Source organism: Lasiodiplodia theobromae, assembly GCF_012971845.1.
Source record: "Lasiodiplodia theobromae strain AM2As chromosome Unknown scaffold_19, whole genome shotgun sequence".
NCBI classification, from domain to species: Eukaryota; Fungi; Ascomycota; class Dothideomycetes; order Botryosphaeriales; family Botryosphaeriaceae; genus Lasiodiplodia; species Lasiodiplodia theobromae.
This window is the reverse complement of record NW_023336398.1, coordinates 755,716-769,998: the sequence shown is the minus strand read 5'-3', so window position 1 is coordinate 769,998 and position 14,283 is coordinate 755,716. Positions and strand designations below refer to the sequence as shown.

General features: G+C 51.0%; 4 protein-coding genes across 4 annotated transcripts; 2 read left to right on the top strand and 2 right to left on the bottom strand.

The window, feature by feature from the left end:
* Nucleotides 1-73: 73 nt before the first annotated feature.
* Nucleotides 74-856, top strand: LTHEOB_6724 (Fumarylacetoacetase; the record flags this gene model as incomplete). The annotated part of the gene is made up of 1 exon (XM_035516012.1): nucleotides 74-856. The coding sequence occupies one exon, from the start codon at nucleotides 74-76 to the stop codon at nucleotides 854-856; it is 783 nt and encodes a 260-aa protein (XP_035372759.1).
* A 3,450-nt stretch (nucleotides 857-4,306) lies between these two features.
* On the bottom strand, nucleotides 4,307-5,052 carry LTHEOB_6723 (Acid protease; the record flags this gene model as incomplete). The annotated part of the gene is made up of 3 exons (XM_035516011.1): nucleotides 4,307-4,534; nucleotides 4,584-4,854; nucleotides 4,946-5,052. 3 exons carry the CDS (start codon nucleotides 5,050-5,052, stop codon nucleotides 4,307-4,309), a joined length of 606 nt encoding a protein of 201 aa, XP_035372758.1.
* Nucleotides 5,053-5,822: 770 nt separating this feature from the next.
* On the top strand, nucleotides 5,823-10,368 carry LTHEOB_6722 (Cytochrome p450; the record flags this gene model as incomplete). The annotated part of the gene is made up of 9 exons (XM_035516010.1): nucleotides 5,823-5,886; nucleotides 5,943-6,336; nucleotides 6,397-7,202; nucleotides 8,718-8,813; nucleotides 8,863-9,404; nucleotides 9,463-9,747; nucleotides 9,830-9,946; nucleotides 10,000-10,163; nucleotides 10,215-10,368. The coding sequence occupies 9 exons, from the start codon at nucleotides 5,823-5,825 to the stop codon at nucleotides 10,366-10,368; spliced, it is 2,622 nt and encodes an 873-aa protein (XP_035372757.1).
* Nucleotides 10,369-12,893: 2,525 nt separating this feature from the next.
* LTHEOB_6721 (Secreted hemolysin-type calcium-binding protein) lies at nucleotides 12,894-13,381 on the bottom strand (the record flags this gene model as incomplete). The annotated part of the gene is made up of 2 exons (XM_035516009.1): nucleotides 12,894-13,017; nucleotides 13,080-13,381. 2 exons carry the CDS (start codon nucleotides 13,379-13,381, stop codon nucleotides 12,894-12,896), a joined length of 426 nt encoding a protein of 141 aa, XP_035372756.1.
* Nucleotides 13,382-14,283: the final 902 nt, after the last annotated feature.

Sequence of the window (14,283 nt, the reverse complement as noted above, 5' to 3'; positions counted from 1 at the left end):
TCTGTTAACAAGGACTGATTTCGTCGCGACACAATCTCTATACTTGTTGCTTCACCTGCAGAAACCACGAGCCATGGAGTCCAAAGATCTGCGCGAACTGGCCGAAAGCCTGCGCCACGCGCGCCTCAACCGAACACCGATTGCCCCTCCTGCTAAGACATATCCCAAACTTGACGAGCACGGCGCCTTCGAGGTCCAAAAAATCAGTGTTGACCTGGCTGTGGCAAACGGCGACCGCCTGGTGGGCTACAAGCTCGGAAACATCGCCAAGGCCATGCAGGACGCATTCGGCCTCGACAAGCCAGACCACGGATTCCTGCTTGCTAGTACGTTCTTATACGAAGGCACCAAGATCTCGTTGTCAGACTTCGTTGCGCCTTTCGTGGAGCTCGAGCCAGCCTTCGTCCTGAAAGGCTCGCTGAAAGGGCCCAATGTCACGGCCGCAGATGTCATCAGCGCAATCGACTACGCCATCCCAGCCATCGAGATCATCGACTCACGCGTGAAGGACTGGGAGATCGGACTCGAGGACACGCTTGCTGACAACGGCTCAACGGGTGCGGTGATTCTCGGCGGGACGCCCCGCCGCCTTACCGACCTGTACCTCAGCGATATGCGAGGCTACCTGAAGTTCAACGGAGAAGAGATCATGGCAGGGAACACTAAGAATATCCTGGGCAACCCGATCAACGCAGTCGCCTGGCTCGTCAACCGTCTTGCACAGTACGACGTCGAGATGCTTCCCGGCCAGATCATCATGCCGGGTAGCTGCTTGGAGGCGATGCGGATGGATAAGAAGGGCCACTGGTCTTGCACGTACGAAGGATGGGGGACGATTGATTTCGATGTCGAGTGAAAGTTTTGTTCGGGGCTGGAAGTGAGGTTTCTGCGTTCAAATGACCATTGAAGGTCGCCTCTGCGATAGGAATAGCGTACTGTAATATGAGGGCACAGTACTTGAGAAGGCTGACAACAAGCTTATTTTGCAACGATTACGCACATGTGAAGCATATCAGTACCAGCGGGTAGTCTGAATACATTTTGCTTTTCACAGCCGTGTTGAAATACCAGATGTCTGATCAATACCAGCAAGCTTACGATAGCTTACAGCGGATCGGCGTTAGTGCCTTTTCCGATGGTAAGCCCCAAGCCAGTCTTGCTTATCTACAGGCAGGCTGATAACTGAACTCAGCCTTGCGGCTGTGCCCTTTATCATTATTACAAGCATCAACCTGTCTACGGCAACAAGTTATCATCCTGTCATTTCCCAGTATCGAGATCATACAACAGTAGATCTCAGCCCTGCCGTCAATAGCTGCTGCAAGGTGACAACTGAAGAAAGCATAGGACTTCAATTGTCCCTTCAGAAAGGCAGGTGAAGAAGGGCAGGTCACTGCGTAGAGCCCATGGCTTGGAAAGCGGGCGCACGAGACGAAAATTGGCTGCTATAAACGTAGTCGCTTTGCGAAAAGACGGATGACCGGTAGTCGAAGCTATCCGCTCCATCGAACCACTTCCAATGCTGACTGCTTGGTGTAACCACACCATCAAGCGGCCAAGGCAAGGCTGATAGAACTGCTGCATGTCGATTATCCAAGGCAATCAGGCAACAGAAGTGGCGATGCACAAGGCTGAATGAAATAAACTTTGGTGCGCCCGATGATCATACTTTGCTGCTTCACACCACACCCACGATTCAGCTGAAACATTACCCGCACATGCCACGCCCCGCGGGCTGTTTCCAGGCGATGCACTGCATGTATCTTCGTATCCGTCGTGGAGATGGAGCCCGTCTCCCTGCCTCGGCAAGTATGAACCGCCGTCTGCCAAAGCAAAGGCAACGGTGACAAGCCACGTTTACGAGGCTCTGGCCTCTCCAGATGTGCCTGTATCCGCGGAAAGGTCCAGAAAATCTGAGTTTCTCGCCCTGAAGCTCGATGAGTTTCACAGAACGCCCCTTTCCAGACAAGCAATGGCATTCGAAGACCTGCTCAGGCCAGAGCACGATGTTCTGGATTTACAACTGATTCTTGAGGCGCGTTTGCGACCGTTGCAGAGGCCTAGACGCTTCTGTGCTTGAGAAGGAACTTGCTAGTGAGAATTCTTTCCTGCTCGAGACGATTTTGCTGCCTGCAATGGAAGAGATGGATATGAAACTCGCAGCCGATCTCACGATTTCAATTATAGGCAGCAGATTCAGTGATTAATCTCTTAAAGACACCACCATCATCAAGCACGTTAGGGAAGAGAAGAGGGGACAATTTTTGACATTTATCAAAGACATTCAACGCGACATCCGCCAAGAAGGTGGTATGAGCAACTCGAGAACGAAGGCTTTTTTGGACACAAAATTGTGCGTTGGCTTATCGGGTATATTTTTCCTCTACAAGGAGGCCCAGCCTAAGATCGAAAACAGTCAACCATTCCAGATGCGAAGAGATCAATGTTTTCGGGAGAGAGTGGTAAAAGATGGAAAATTTTCCAGTGGACGAGAATCCCCTCTATGAGATGCAGGAAGCGAGAAGGGATCTAGATGGATGCTTATGTTGGAGAATAGTCGGGGGTTGGGTTCCTCGGGCTGTGCTTCCAACAAATTGTTGTTAATGGTTTGGAAACGGTGCGCAGGCAACAGCGAAGCTCATCTGATATTCAGACTTCCATTAATTATATACACTAGCTTTTGACTGAGCAAATTATTTTTTTAGGATGTGCGGCGGGCTGTGCAGAAGAATCTGAAAAACGCTGGTTGCTTCTTACATGCTTAGGCTTGAACCAAGGAACATCTGCCTTATTTGATCCTGCGCCGATTCACTTATCGAACTTCGCCCAAACTTGGAGAGTAGCGAACGATGGCACTAGCTCAAAGCCTCGGCCCCAGCCACGCCAGCCTGCGTGGTCTTGGTACCGCTTATGTAACACTCATGCGCCGCAGGAGTTTGCAGTCATGACAAACTCATGTGACAATCCACCTGGCTGAGATCTCATAACCACATCACGATCAACGGGGTCACTTCCGGAAGGCGGCACTCTATCCGCAAATTGCGGGATCAGCCGTTCTTTCAGATGGTCCAGTTCACATGTGAGACGGTATCTCTTGAATAGCCAAGCAGGCCAATATTAAAGCATTACATCTAAAGATTTGTCATTCTAACGCTGCTTTGTGCCCCCCGGTCGTACCTCTGTGTCTGGTAGCTCCGGTAACATTCCTGCATCCATCTCATGTACAATCGGCTCGTTAGATGTCGGCAACTCCTGTGGCTGTTGCTGTTCCTCTTCCACAGGCGTCTTCTTATCACACTCTGCCCCATGCTCGGCCTGTGCCATTTCGACATCTGGTGGTTCAGTTGCGGGGAGCTCTGCCGCCTCATATCCTCCAAGGCCGGGGACTCTTTTGATGCCAAGCATGTTGGCGCACCAACGCCGCTGCCACCATGCAAGCGCAAGAATTCCCGCAATAATACCCAGTACGATTCCTACAATGGCGCCTGTCCCTGGTGAGCTTCTGGAAGATGAAGATTCCTGCCTGGAGCTGGAATAGATGGGCACAATGTCTCGTAAGGCACTGTCATTCCATACGCGTTGTGATAACGAAAAGTTGTGACGTTCCCAATCCGCGACAAGGTATGCTTCCTGAAAGAAGGCTCGACCGAGCGTGTACTAAAGGATGTTAATCAATGCTACAAGGTTTATGCGTAGGAGACATACCTGCGTATCATTATCTGCTCTCTTCAATGGAAAATACGGCTGTGAATCTGATGTAGAGTTGGCCATGCTGAGGTCGAATGCGGAGTAGGGAAGAACAATATCCGTGGTTGGTCCCCCGGAGCCTCCATTTCCAAGTCTGAATGTAACGCTGGAATTCTCTTCGACTAAACGATCATGTAGAGTGGCATCTACCAGATACTGCTCTGCGGTCGCATTCCAGGTCAGGTTAAAGGCCTTTTCGAAATTTTGACACGCCTTTTCAGGCAGCCAGATGTTGGGCTGGGAAGAATCAAGAGCTGCGAAAATTGGATCCGGTAGCAATTCAGTGGTCCCACCATTGTCGTTACCTTTTGTAATCGACTGCACGGCAACCACAAGCTCTCTTCCTTCGTTCGGAGCAAAATCAAACGACATGTTGCTCGCGCCTTTCAGTGATGCGTCATAGCCACCGAAAGTGAACGAGCCCAGGGCGTTTTTGTTGATGTTCCTGCGCCCGGCTGACCCAGCTGTAAAACTGTAAGATAGACTTGGAACATTTCCTGTTTTGTTCAACTTGGTGAGAAAACTGTCTTGCTTTGGTGGAAAAGTTAGTTCGTTTCAATCACATTATTGCGTTGATGTCAAGAATCTTATTGGAGATACTCACTGGATCGTCTAGTGCAGACGAATTGTCGTTTGTAACTGTGAAATAGGTTGGGTTGGGGGTGACCCCAAACTGGCCAATGTAAAAGTTTGTCGTGTTATACGTCGCAACGACTGCATGATCTATCGCTGGGCCGCCTTGCCCGGCAAACGACAAACCAACAGTATCGAAACCGTATTCCCCGTTCTACTCAACCGTTAACGTGAATAATACTACGTTCGGCAGTAATACAAACCCCATCAATACCCAGGGCATTGGTGATCAGCCCGGCAAGCTGGTAGATTCCAGAATTCTTCCAGATAGTAGTTGTCGATTGCCATGTTGAGGAGGCCTGGCTGTTGAACTCGCCGCCTCTGTTATTGGCACAGTCGGTTCCTGCATCTGCGCAACCTCCTGGACTGACAACCCATGTCTCCTGTCCTGCAATGGAGATGTCGACCCGGACTTGTTGAGGAGGAGTGCCGACTTGCAAGACAAAGCTTGACCACGGGCCATCGTTGCCATCCCTGAAAGCTCGTCAGAACAAAGTTGAATGCCGAGAAATCTTGTCGTGGATACAAGTCTTCTGGAAAGAGTCAGTCGGCAGGCAAGACGTACCATTCCTGGCTTGGCTCAACGACTCCAGGTGCCGGCTGAGTCTCACGTCGACCAAAGTTGTGCTTAGCTGCTGGGTCGAAAGCTGGGGGGTTGCGCGTCACGTGCATCGTGGGGAGGGGCGGCTCAAACAGTTGCGGCTGTGCGACCTCCTCTTTTTAATTCGTCAATAATCTCAACATTCCGAGGGAACCAGCTGAACCTACCTGGCTTGAAGCACAAGATATCTAGGCGGGCATGCCTTAGCAATGTTTCAATCTCCCCGGTGTAAGGAATGGGCGTGACCACGTTTTGCTTATTTTGAGAGCCAGGTGCTGACAGAGCCCGGGTGCATCAGCCAAACCGCTATGCGTTACGTCAAGCCGTACACTTCTAAGCCCGCTCATGGTTATTGGTGGTGTTCCGTAGTATTTGAAGAAATTTACTTGGTGGGCCATCGAGGCGAGTGGGAGGCGAGCACATTGTTGTGCATACGCGGCCTACCTCCCGCCACGTTATGCAAGGCTAGACATCAAGCGCGGGTCGAGGCCGTATCTTCATGTTGGACACGTGCGTTGGTCAAGGCGGTGCCCAATGGTGGTGTGCGGGGTCATGACCCCGCCCCCAAACCACGTCAGAGTGAGCCAGTGAGACCGTGCGACCCTCCAGACGCCGTCGTCTGGTAGCGTGCCGGTCCGTCGATCATTGCGCAGCCCCAGATCTGACCAGGCATACGCAACCGCTAAGGGCTGACGTTTTCTCGTTCCATGTGCTTCATCTATATATAACTTCAGCAAACGACTGAATACTCTTTAATACTCTAAGTGCTTATTTGGCGAATTTATTGTCCGTATATCGAACGCACGACCATTTTCCTCGAAGTCATAGCTCATCTTCCGCAATGTGGAAGTACTGTGGCTTCTTGCTGTGCGGTGCGAGTCTCGCATTTGCTGCACCACAAAATAGTGAGTGACACCACGCTGAAAGATTCAACATTCTCCAAGATACTTATGCAAAATAGGTCCAGCCACCCCTTCAGCGAGTGCAGCAAATGATTCTTCCAATGCTCTCATGACCAGCTTCCTCAACGTTTGCGGAGGGCAGCCAACTGCCTCTGTATCATGCGGTGCCCATGACTCGGAAGAACATCTCAAGACAATCGAGGTCAGGGTCATCTACTGGCTGTCAACTCCACTACCCTTCTACGAAAAGACGGTCCAGTATGATGTGGTGCAGCACGAGTCGACAGTCTCCACTACAGCAACACGAACCATCACGAACAATGCCACGGGCTTGGACATGCAAAGCTACACCAGCCTGATACCCTCCGCACAGGTATCGCCGTCAGGACCGTATGATATCTCAGAAGTCGATGCCGTATACGGAACGCTCGAGACAATCGGCACGCATGTATTGTAAGACACGCCATGTCCTCGACTTCCCACAGAACCTTCACTCACCGCCGCCATCCACAGAACATACCCAACCCCCTACGCCCTCATCCTCAGCCGCATCCACGTGCACCAGATGGGCATGTGCGACGACGGCACCGAGTTCACGACGTCAGCCTGGTTCAGCCAGCCGGCGCCAATCCCGCTGCCCACGACGCTGCCGTACCTGAACATGGACTCGTCGGTCAACTTCACCATCCCAGGCTTCAACGAGGCCTTCCACAACCTGTACCCGGCCCTCGACTACTGCTCCTTCTCCGCCTTCTCGGGCCAGCCCTCGCCCAAAGTCGTCGTCGAAACCGCCGTGACCACAAACATCCGCACCGTCTCGGCGCTGCAGGCCGACGCCACGCCGACCAGCGCCTCGTCGTCCATGTCTGGCGGTGGTAGCAACGCGGCCGCGCTCAGCAGCGCCGCCGGCCAGCTTGGCTCACTCGCCTCGTACATCATCTGCGGCCTCGGCGCTTCGTGTTCCTCGTCCTCGGGCTCGTCACCATCGTCGGCCCCTGCCTCCGTCAAGGCCGGCGCGACGGATAGCCATGGCCGCGCGTACTTCATGGCGACGCCGACGGCCTCTACCGTGCCCACTGTCGCAACGTTGGGCGGCCAGGGCAGCGAGGCCGCGGTCCCGCTCTACACGCAGTCCGGCGGCGCGGTGGTGGTGCCGCAGTGGCGGACGCTGACGCCGGGGGCGGCGGCGGCGACGGTGGGGGATGCGGTTATGAGTGTGGGCACGGACGGGGTGGTGGTGGTGGATGGGAATACAGTGGCGAAGGGGGCGGTGCAGGCGGCGCAGACGGGGGATGGGGGCGGCGGCAGCACTGGTCGCAGTACTTCGTCGGGGAGTAGTGGTGGAGGAGGGTCGCAGGGGACGACGCCGAGTGAACAGAGATCGTTGGCGGCGATGGTGGTAGGTGAGAGGGGCCGCTTATGGGTACTGGGAAGCTGTCTGGTCGCGAGCACGTCGTTTGTTTTGGCGTTTTTATAATTCTTGTTGCATCTTTCAGTATAATACCTTTTAATTAGCGGAGTTTTCAACGGTTGGGAGCCATTATACCCTAATTTACCACTGAATAATTAGGAAAAAACGCATGTGACTTGATGCTGTGAGTGGTACAAAGGCGGGGCCTTGTGGATCACTAGCTCTTCTCTACACTGTCTCTAGTAGAAGCGTACTGGAAGACCTAAAGATATGTGCTTTGCTTACAGCTACGTTCCGTTAGTGCCAAGCGGGCGCAGGAGCCGCGAAGTCTGGCCACAAACTGGGCTTTCCTTTCCGTTGGAAGTGGTTCACTCCTACATTGAATCACCGCATGAAACATCCAAAGAGGCTGCCAAGAATATATTATATCGGCGAATAATCGCATCTACGTCACCTTCCGGACGGTGATAGTTATGTTCCGAGCTGATCTTCGTCGGCGGGCTCCTGTTCTTCCCTGTTATCGCTCTTGATGGAACACAACACCGATGACGGTGTGCTACTGGCGGATACCGTCCGCGAACTCGGCGCCGACATCTCCCCCATCTGGGCGTGGCTGTCCTGAATCGCCAGGCGGGTGATCTACAAGATCTGCCGGGTGTACCGCTCTAGCGTGGGTGTGAGCAAGCCCATACGGAGAGATTCCCCATCCAACCACTAGCGCAGAAAATGACAGGGTTTCAGAACAGGGGGGGAAATGGCGCTTATGCGGATGAGGTGAGAGGTGGAATAGCATGATGGCATCTGCTATTTTTGGCAAATGACAGCCCTCTGAAACAAAACAAACCATGTCAGTGGTCGCCTACAGAAAGGCTGTGTGCACACGCCCACTTCTCGCCACCGCGCATGTTAGGGGACATGTCCATCAACCTACATACCATGTCCCGCACTGCTACGCGGATGATCGGTTGCTATGCATTGCTGATCGATGACGGGGTATGGAGACAGCACTTCGGAGATCGGGTGTTTTCGGGGATTTTCGGATCCCGTAGTAGTTGTGCCGACCAAGAACGGTTTCACAGTATAGGAGACCTGAGCGCATGTCCGTTTCTTGGGAAGCGGCGATAGCTGAAACAGGTAATGCTACTAATCTCGATTGCATTCTCACCAATCGGAAGTTTTGTATTTACATGTCCGGAAATTCCACACCACGCCTTTTTCTACGAAAGCTTCCGCCACAGATTCGTGCTTGACTCTTTACTCAATCTTGCACTCCTTCTTGACTCAGATATGGACCGTGTTCAGGCAACAGCCGAAGAGCTTAAGCATTCTTATATGCTGAAACTTCTTGCTAGCTTACCTGTCTTTTACCTTGTCACGCTTGCAATATACCGAAGGTTTTTCCACCCACTCGCGAGGTTTCCAGGTCCGCCTTTAGCGGCTATTTCTTCCATCCCCCTCTGGCGACTGTACCAGAAGGGCTTTCCAGAGGATGATTTCGAGAAGTGGCACAAACAGTACGGTGAGTATGTTGCTTCCTCACACAAGGATACTATAGTGACCCAAACCAGACAGGAAGGTCATCCGCATTTCGCCAAATGAACTTCATATTTCAGGCGCTGAGTCGTACAAAAAAATCTACAACCAACATTCCCCTGCGAAATATGGAACCTTCTACGATGCGTTCCTCGCCCCCGGAGCCCTCTTCACTCAGAGCGACATTGGAAGGCACAGAGAAAAAAGGAAGCTGATGAACCCGCTGTTTTCCAAGGGCTGCATCAACAGCATCTATCCTCTAATTCTGGAGAGGACGTCTTGCATCTCGCAAAAGATACTGGAGCGCTGTAACTCTGGGCCCATCAATATTGTGGACGCCTACCGCTGTCTAACCATAGATATCATCAGTGCTTTCTGTTTCAGCAAGACTCTAGATCTGACAAACGAAGCCCCGGAAAACTTCAGGGCCGACTACCTACGCATTTTCGACACCGCTGTCGGAGCCCAGACCAACATTTACTACAATACCATCAAAAGAATCATCTGGCCGAGACTCCCACTTTTGGCCACCATGCTCTTGGATAAGACAGTCCGAGAAACAATTGGGCTATTTAAAGTAAGAATATTATCCCTCCCGGCTTCTTATTCAGGGCCATGCTTATTTCATGATACAGCACGCGACGGTATGCCTGCAGATGAACAAGAACCGCACAGAAGAACTCCCTTATCCCGTGCTGTTCGACAAGCTGGGCAAGTACTCGGACAATGAACAGATCTCCGAGGCCATGTCGGTCCTCATTGCCGGTTCTGACACGACAGCATACACGCTATCCATTGGCACGTTCCACATCTTGAACTCCCCAGAGATTAGCGCAAAGCTCCAGCAGGAGCTGCGAGAGAATGAGGTCGATCCGGATCAGATGCCATCTCTCTTGGATCTGGAGAAGATTCCGTACCTGGTAAGAGAACCATCGCCCAATAACGGCTGGAAGAGATCTACTCTCAATCAGCAAAGATGTTTACTGACCACTACTCTACCAGGTTGCATGCATGAAGGAGTCTCTACGTATAGCGATGCCCGTTCCTGGACGCCTTCCGCGAATCCTCCCCGCAAATGGCCCACCATTGGTGATCGATGGGAAGGTCATTCCTCCCGGAGTACGTCCTTTCTGTTTTTCCCTCTTCAACTCAATATACTGAACAGCAGCCAGTCTATTGTTGGGTGCTCCGCATACTCTGTTCACTACGACGAGAGCGTCTGGGGCACAGACGCTCGCCAATTCAAGCCGGAACGCTGGCTCATGGGCAACGCGAAGCAGCTTGATAATTACCTTGTGTCATTTTCAAAAGGATCTAGGCAATGTATCGGCATGAAGTATGTTTTCCCCGTCACTCTCAGAACTACGTACTAACGAATTGTGAATAGCCTCGCTGAAGCCGAGATTCTCACAGTATTGGCTCATGTCTTCCGCAAGTTTGATATGGAACTTGTGGAGGAAAAGCTGGTACCGCGTGATTTCTTTGCAACAGCCCTTCCCGAGGAGGGAATCAGAGTGAATTTTAGGCAGAAAGGCCTTTGAGTTCGTGAGGTTGTAGCGGCACGGAATTGCTCCATTAAGCTTCTTCCGCATGATATCTCCAAATTACTTCAGTGTTCTCCGGTATTAAATACGCCATGGATGGAATAGCATTGTAAAATACCGTTCTTTTCTCCAGCACACATTCAATTCTAATCATTGGAAAAGAGAAACGAAGTAAAATTAACTGTATCTAGTATGCAAACAGAACAATTATTATTATGGGAGCCAATGTCCGTGTCCGTGATCCTTCAAATGATCTGCAAGGGCACCTTGAGTGAAAGGGAAGTTGAGGTGTTTGTCACGAGAGTGAGCTCGAGGGTATATACACGAGAAATTAGACAGGAGTGGAATGTAGGAACTAACGCTTTAGTAGGAATCTGAATTGGGACCGAGAGTTCTGTGGTATAAGAAATACCGTCGCAATGGTGCATGGGAGGAACTTCTGTTGTAAGATGGACATAGGAAGGGTCGAGGTCCTCCAAACTACACTGCGATGAGGAAGCACCTGAAGAATCATTGCCAATGACTTGCTTCTCCCATTTGATATGCCCAAGCGTCTGCGAGCCAAGCGCGAGGCCCTTCGAAAAATACCTCGGGTTGAAATTGAGGGGAGCCTGCTCAAGTGAAGGGATGTGTTTCCATGGTTTAGCACTGAAAAAGGTTGTGGCCTTGAGTGCGACTCGCAATGATTCAAGTCTTGGTGGCTGAATCCCCGTTCTCATGGGATCGAATCGTACACGGATGGTAGCTGAACTAGTCGTGGGATAGTCTCCGTCGTGTCTCCGGATTCCACCAAGGACAGGTGGTGGTTGGTAGGTCTCAATAGCCAACCGGCCAAGTGCTCCGCCGATCAAAGCCTTTCTAATTATCTTCGCCTGGCTCAAGCGATAATCCATGTCGTCCGGTCCAACAAATACAGGCGGGTGTTCTTCTCCTTCCGGCCTTACATGCACGCATCTCTCTGTCTCGGCAATTATAGTAATCCCATGCTCCTTCTCTCGACGCACGATGCGGGCCTTGACTGAGTATGAGATTTTCGCCATCTTTGGTGTGAACTTATCCAAGCCCGTCGAATTATTGGAGGTACACGAATCGTTCATGCTTGGTGGCAACTGTAAATGCAGGGCGTGTGCTTGCTCGATTACGCGGTCCTGGCATGCGTGTGGGAGAAGCCGTGACGGAATGACGAACGTGAAAGGAATTCGATAGGTACGGTCGCTGTGAAATATTCGTGGTGATGGCAGCAAGTCGCCTTTGATGGGGCTCTCCTGCGTCAGGAAGTCATGGGTTGCTTCCATGGAGCGTGCGCCGAGCCCCTCGATGTAGGTTCTGCTGCAACCTTCAGACGGATTGTAGCCATGTAAGAAGAGAGTATGTCCACAGAGAAGCTTCTGCCAGGAAGTTGAGGTACATACCGAGAAAATTGATGCTTAGCTCATCAAATGGTGTGTCCCTGCCCATACGGACCAGCACATGACCGCTGATAACATCCGATGTTGAGAAGACCGCTTTGCTGCATCCTTGGAGCTCGGTTTCTTCTTCGAATGCAATACTCATGCAAGATCGATTCCGCATCGCGCATGCGTTACCTCGAGTAGGGAGTAAAGAAGACGGTAAACACCACGTAACTGAGAACACAACAGAGAACCTATTCAATTGCATCAATGGTTCTACATTTAAGCGAGCCAATGAAAGACTTGGATTGGCCGGGACGCGCCCTACGAATGACAACGTAGATCTCGGATAGCGATCCGAGTTGATGAGAGCAAGCTGCGACTGCCGAAATAATCTCCGATGCGCGCAACGAATGACGATGCATATTTTCCACAATGAAGAGTAGCGTGAGTAATGGTTGTAGGAAATGAGGAAGCAGGCCGAGCCGTAAAGCCCGCGCGGCGTAATATGCGCATAAAATTTCCGAAAATGGTTAGTCAACAATTTGCGTGTGTCACGTTTTGCGGGCATCCACAGCCTGAGGAACCCTACTAAGAAGTTTTATGCGGTCTCAATCCTCAAATTAGTCCGTGAGAGTTCCAGCCTGGCTGAAAATCTTTCACCGCTTCGATGCGCGTTGTTAAAAGTCTTGGCCATATGACGCGATTAAGCATGATCAGTCTGGCTGAGAAATGGCCAGATATTTAATCGCAACGTGCGGAGTATTAGCAAGGGATGACAGGAAAACATACTAAGTCGGGTTGCCGGTGCGGAAGATGGCGTTTATCCTCACTCCCTGACGGCTGTTTGAACGGAATAGATCTATTGAATCAATGTGAAGAGAATTTCATACGGGGAAGTAAAGAGTTTAGGATGTATTTGACTTCGATTTATTTCCATAAATCAGCTATGTACATATGATCCAGTGGCAACCACCAAGAACGAGGTGTAACCAAATCTGAAGACTGGAAATTTGTATGAATGAGTGACCAAGGGTGGGATTTACAAACGAAGAGACGTCTAGATAACTCCGATGAGATGCTATGCGAAAGGGACGAGAGTCCAACGAAATCTTGTATCATCGGACGTAATCAGGAGACGATCTTGAAAGGAACGTCCAATGGGCCAGCCAAACAACCGGCCTCGAATTGTGCGGTGGCATTGACACAAGTCCAGATTTCGAGCGGTGTCTCAACCGTTCCGCTACCCGTGATACTGCAGTAGAAATAGACATTAGTAATGATCATTATCCACAAGGCTTAAAGAAAAATGCGTACTCTTTGCCCCAGGTCCACTCAATATCGAGCACAGAGTTGTCGTCGTTGAAGAAAAATCTGGCGTTCGTGTCGCAGTCGTAGCGCTGCTGTGCTTGCACATCGGCCGCCTCGCAAGTCGCGGTGGTGTTGGTGTTGCGGTCCATCACGAAGAAGTGAATAGCATTCTTGGTTGTCCACCAAAGATTGTAAACTTCCATCGGCAGGATGTTGTCGGAGGCCTGGTCCGCAGGGATTTGCGGGGCGGGGGCGGCGAGTGTGCCGACGGCAAGGCCGAAGAAAGTGAGGAAGCTGGTGGTGTGCATTTTGGTAGAGAGTGTTGCTGGTGAATTTTTTGAGAGTATGTAACGAGTGTTGTTCTCTTTGCTGATGGTGCCGGCTTGTCATGCTGCGTTTATGGGGTTTTTATCTGTATTCTTTGGCAAAGAATCAGCCTTGTGAGCCTCACAAAGGCTGTGTCGCTGAACGCCTCGTATAAAATCGTGAGCTATGCCTTGCTGATCTTGGTGATCAGAACTTGGCTCATGCGTTCATTCCTGGTTGCCTTACTACCTCTTGATTTACACATTTTGTTCAAGGATCGAATCACCTACAACAACTATTAGCGGAAAGCTACAGGATAACATAAAACATTACGATCGGCTTTAAACTAGAAATTGATTTAAAGTATCACTGGTCACACGTTATAGTCAATTTGTGGACTACAACCCGCTTATGTATGTTGCTAAAGCATCTGTACATAAAGCCAGCCAGCATCGTACGTTGCTTCCTGGAATTAGAAGACACCATGCGTGAAACAGCAATGTGTATGTTTCGCCATTGATCACTACTTCAGTGCAGATACACTTTGCTGGACCCTCCATACGAGGTGGAGGTGGACTGTGCGTAAGGCGGAATCCCGAACCTGAATCGCTGATTGCTTAAAACAGCTTAGCGTTCCCCCTTTTAGAAACGATGCATCTTTTAGGTAATGGTACTGGGCATCAGGCTCACCCATACTGCTTTTCCTACTGAGTCGCATGAGGCCAGCTATCGCCGACACCGAATATTTGCCCTCTCTGCGCTGGAGAATGATCCCATGTCCTTGCACTTCACGTGCAGACGCACTTGGCGTCTGGACGAGGTCCATTGCTGTTTTCCGAGCACGGGCGATTTAAGTCAAAGACTTTCAGGCCACTATCACGCTAGGTGAGCTGGCTTTCAAATA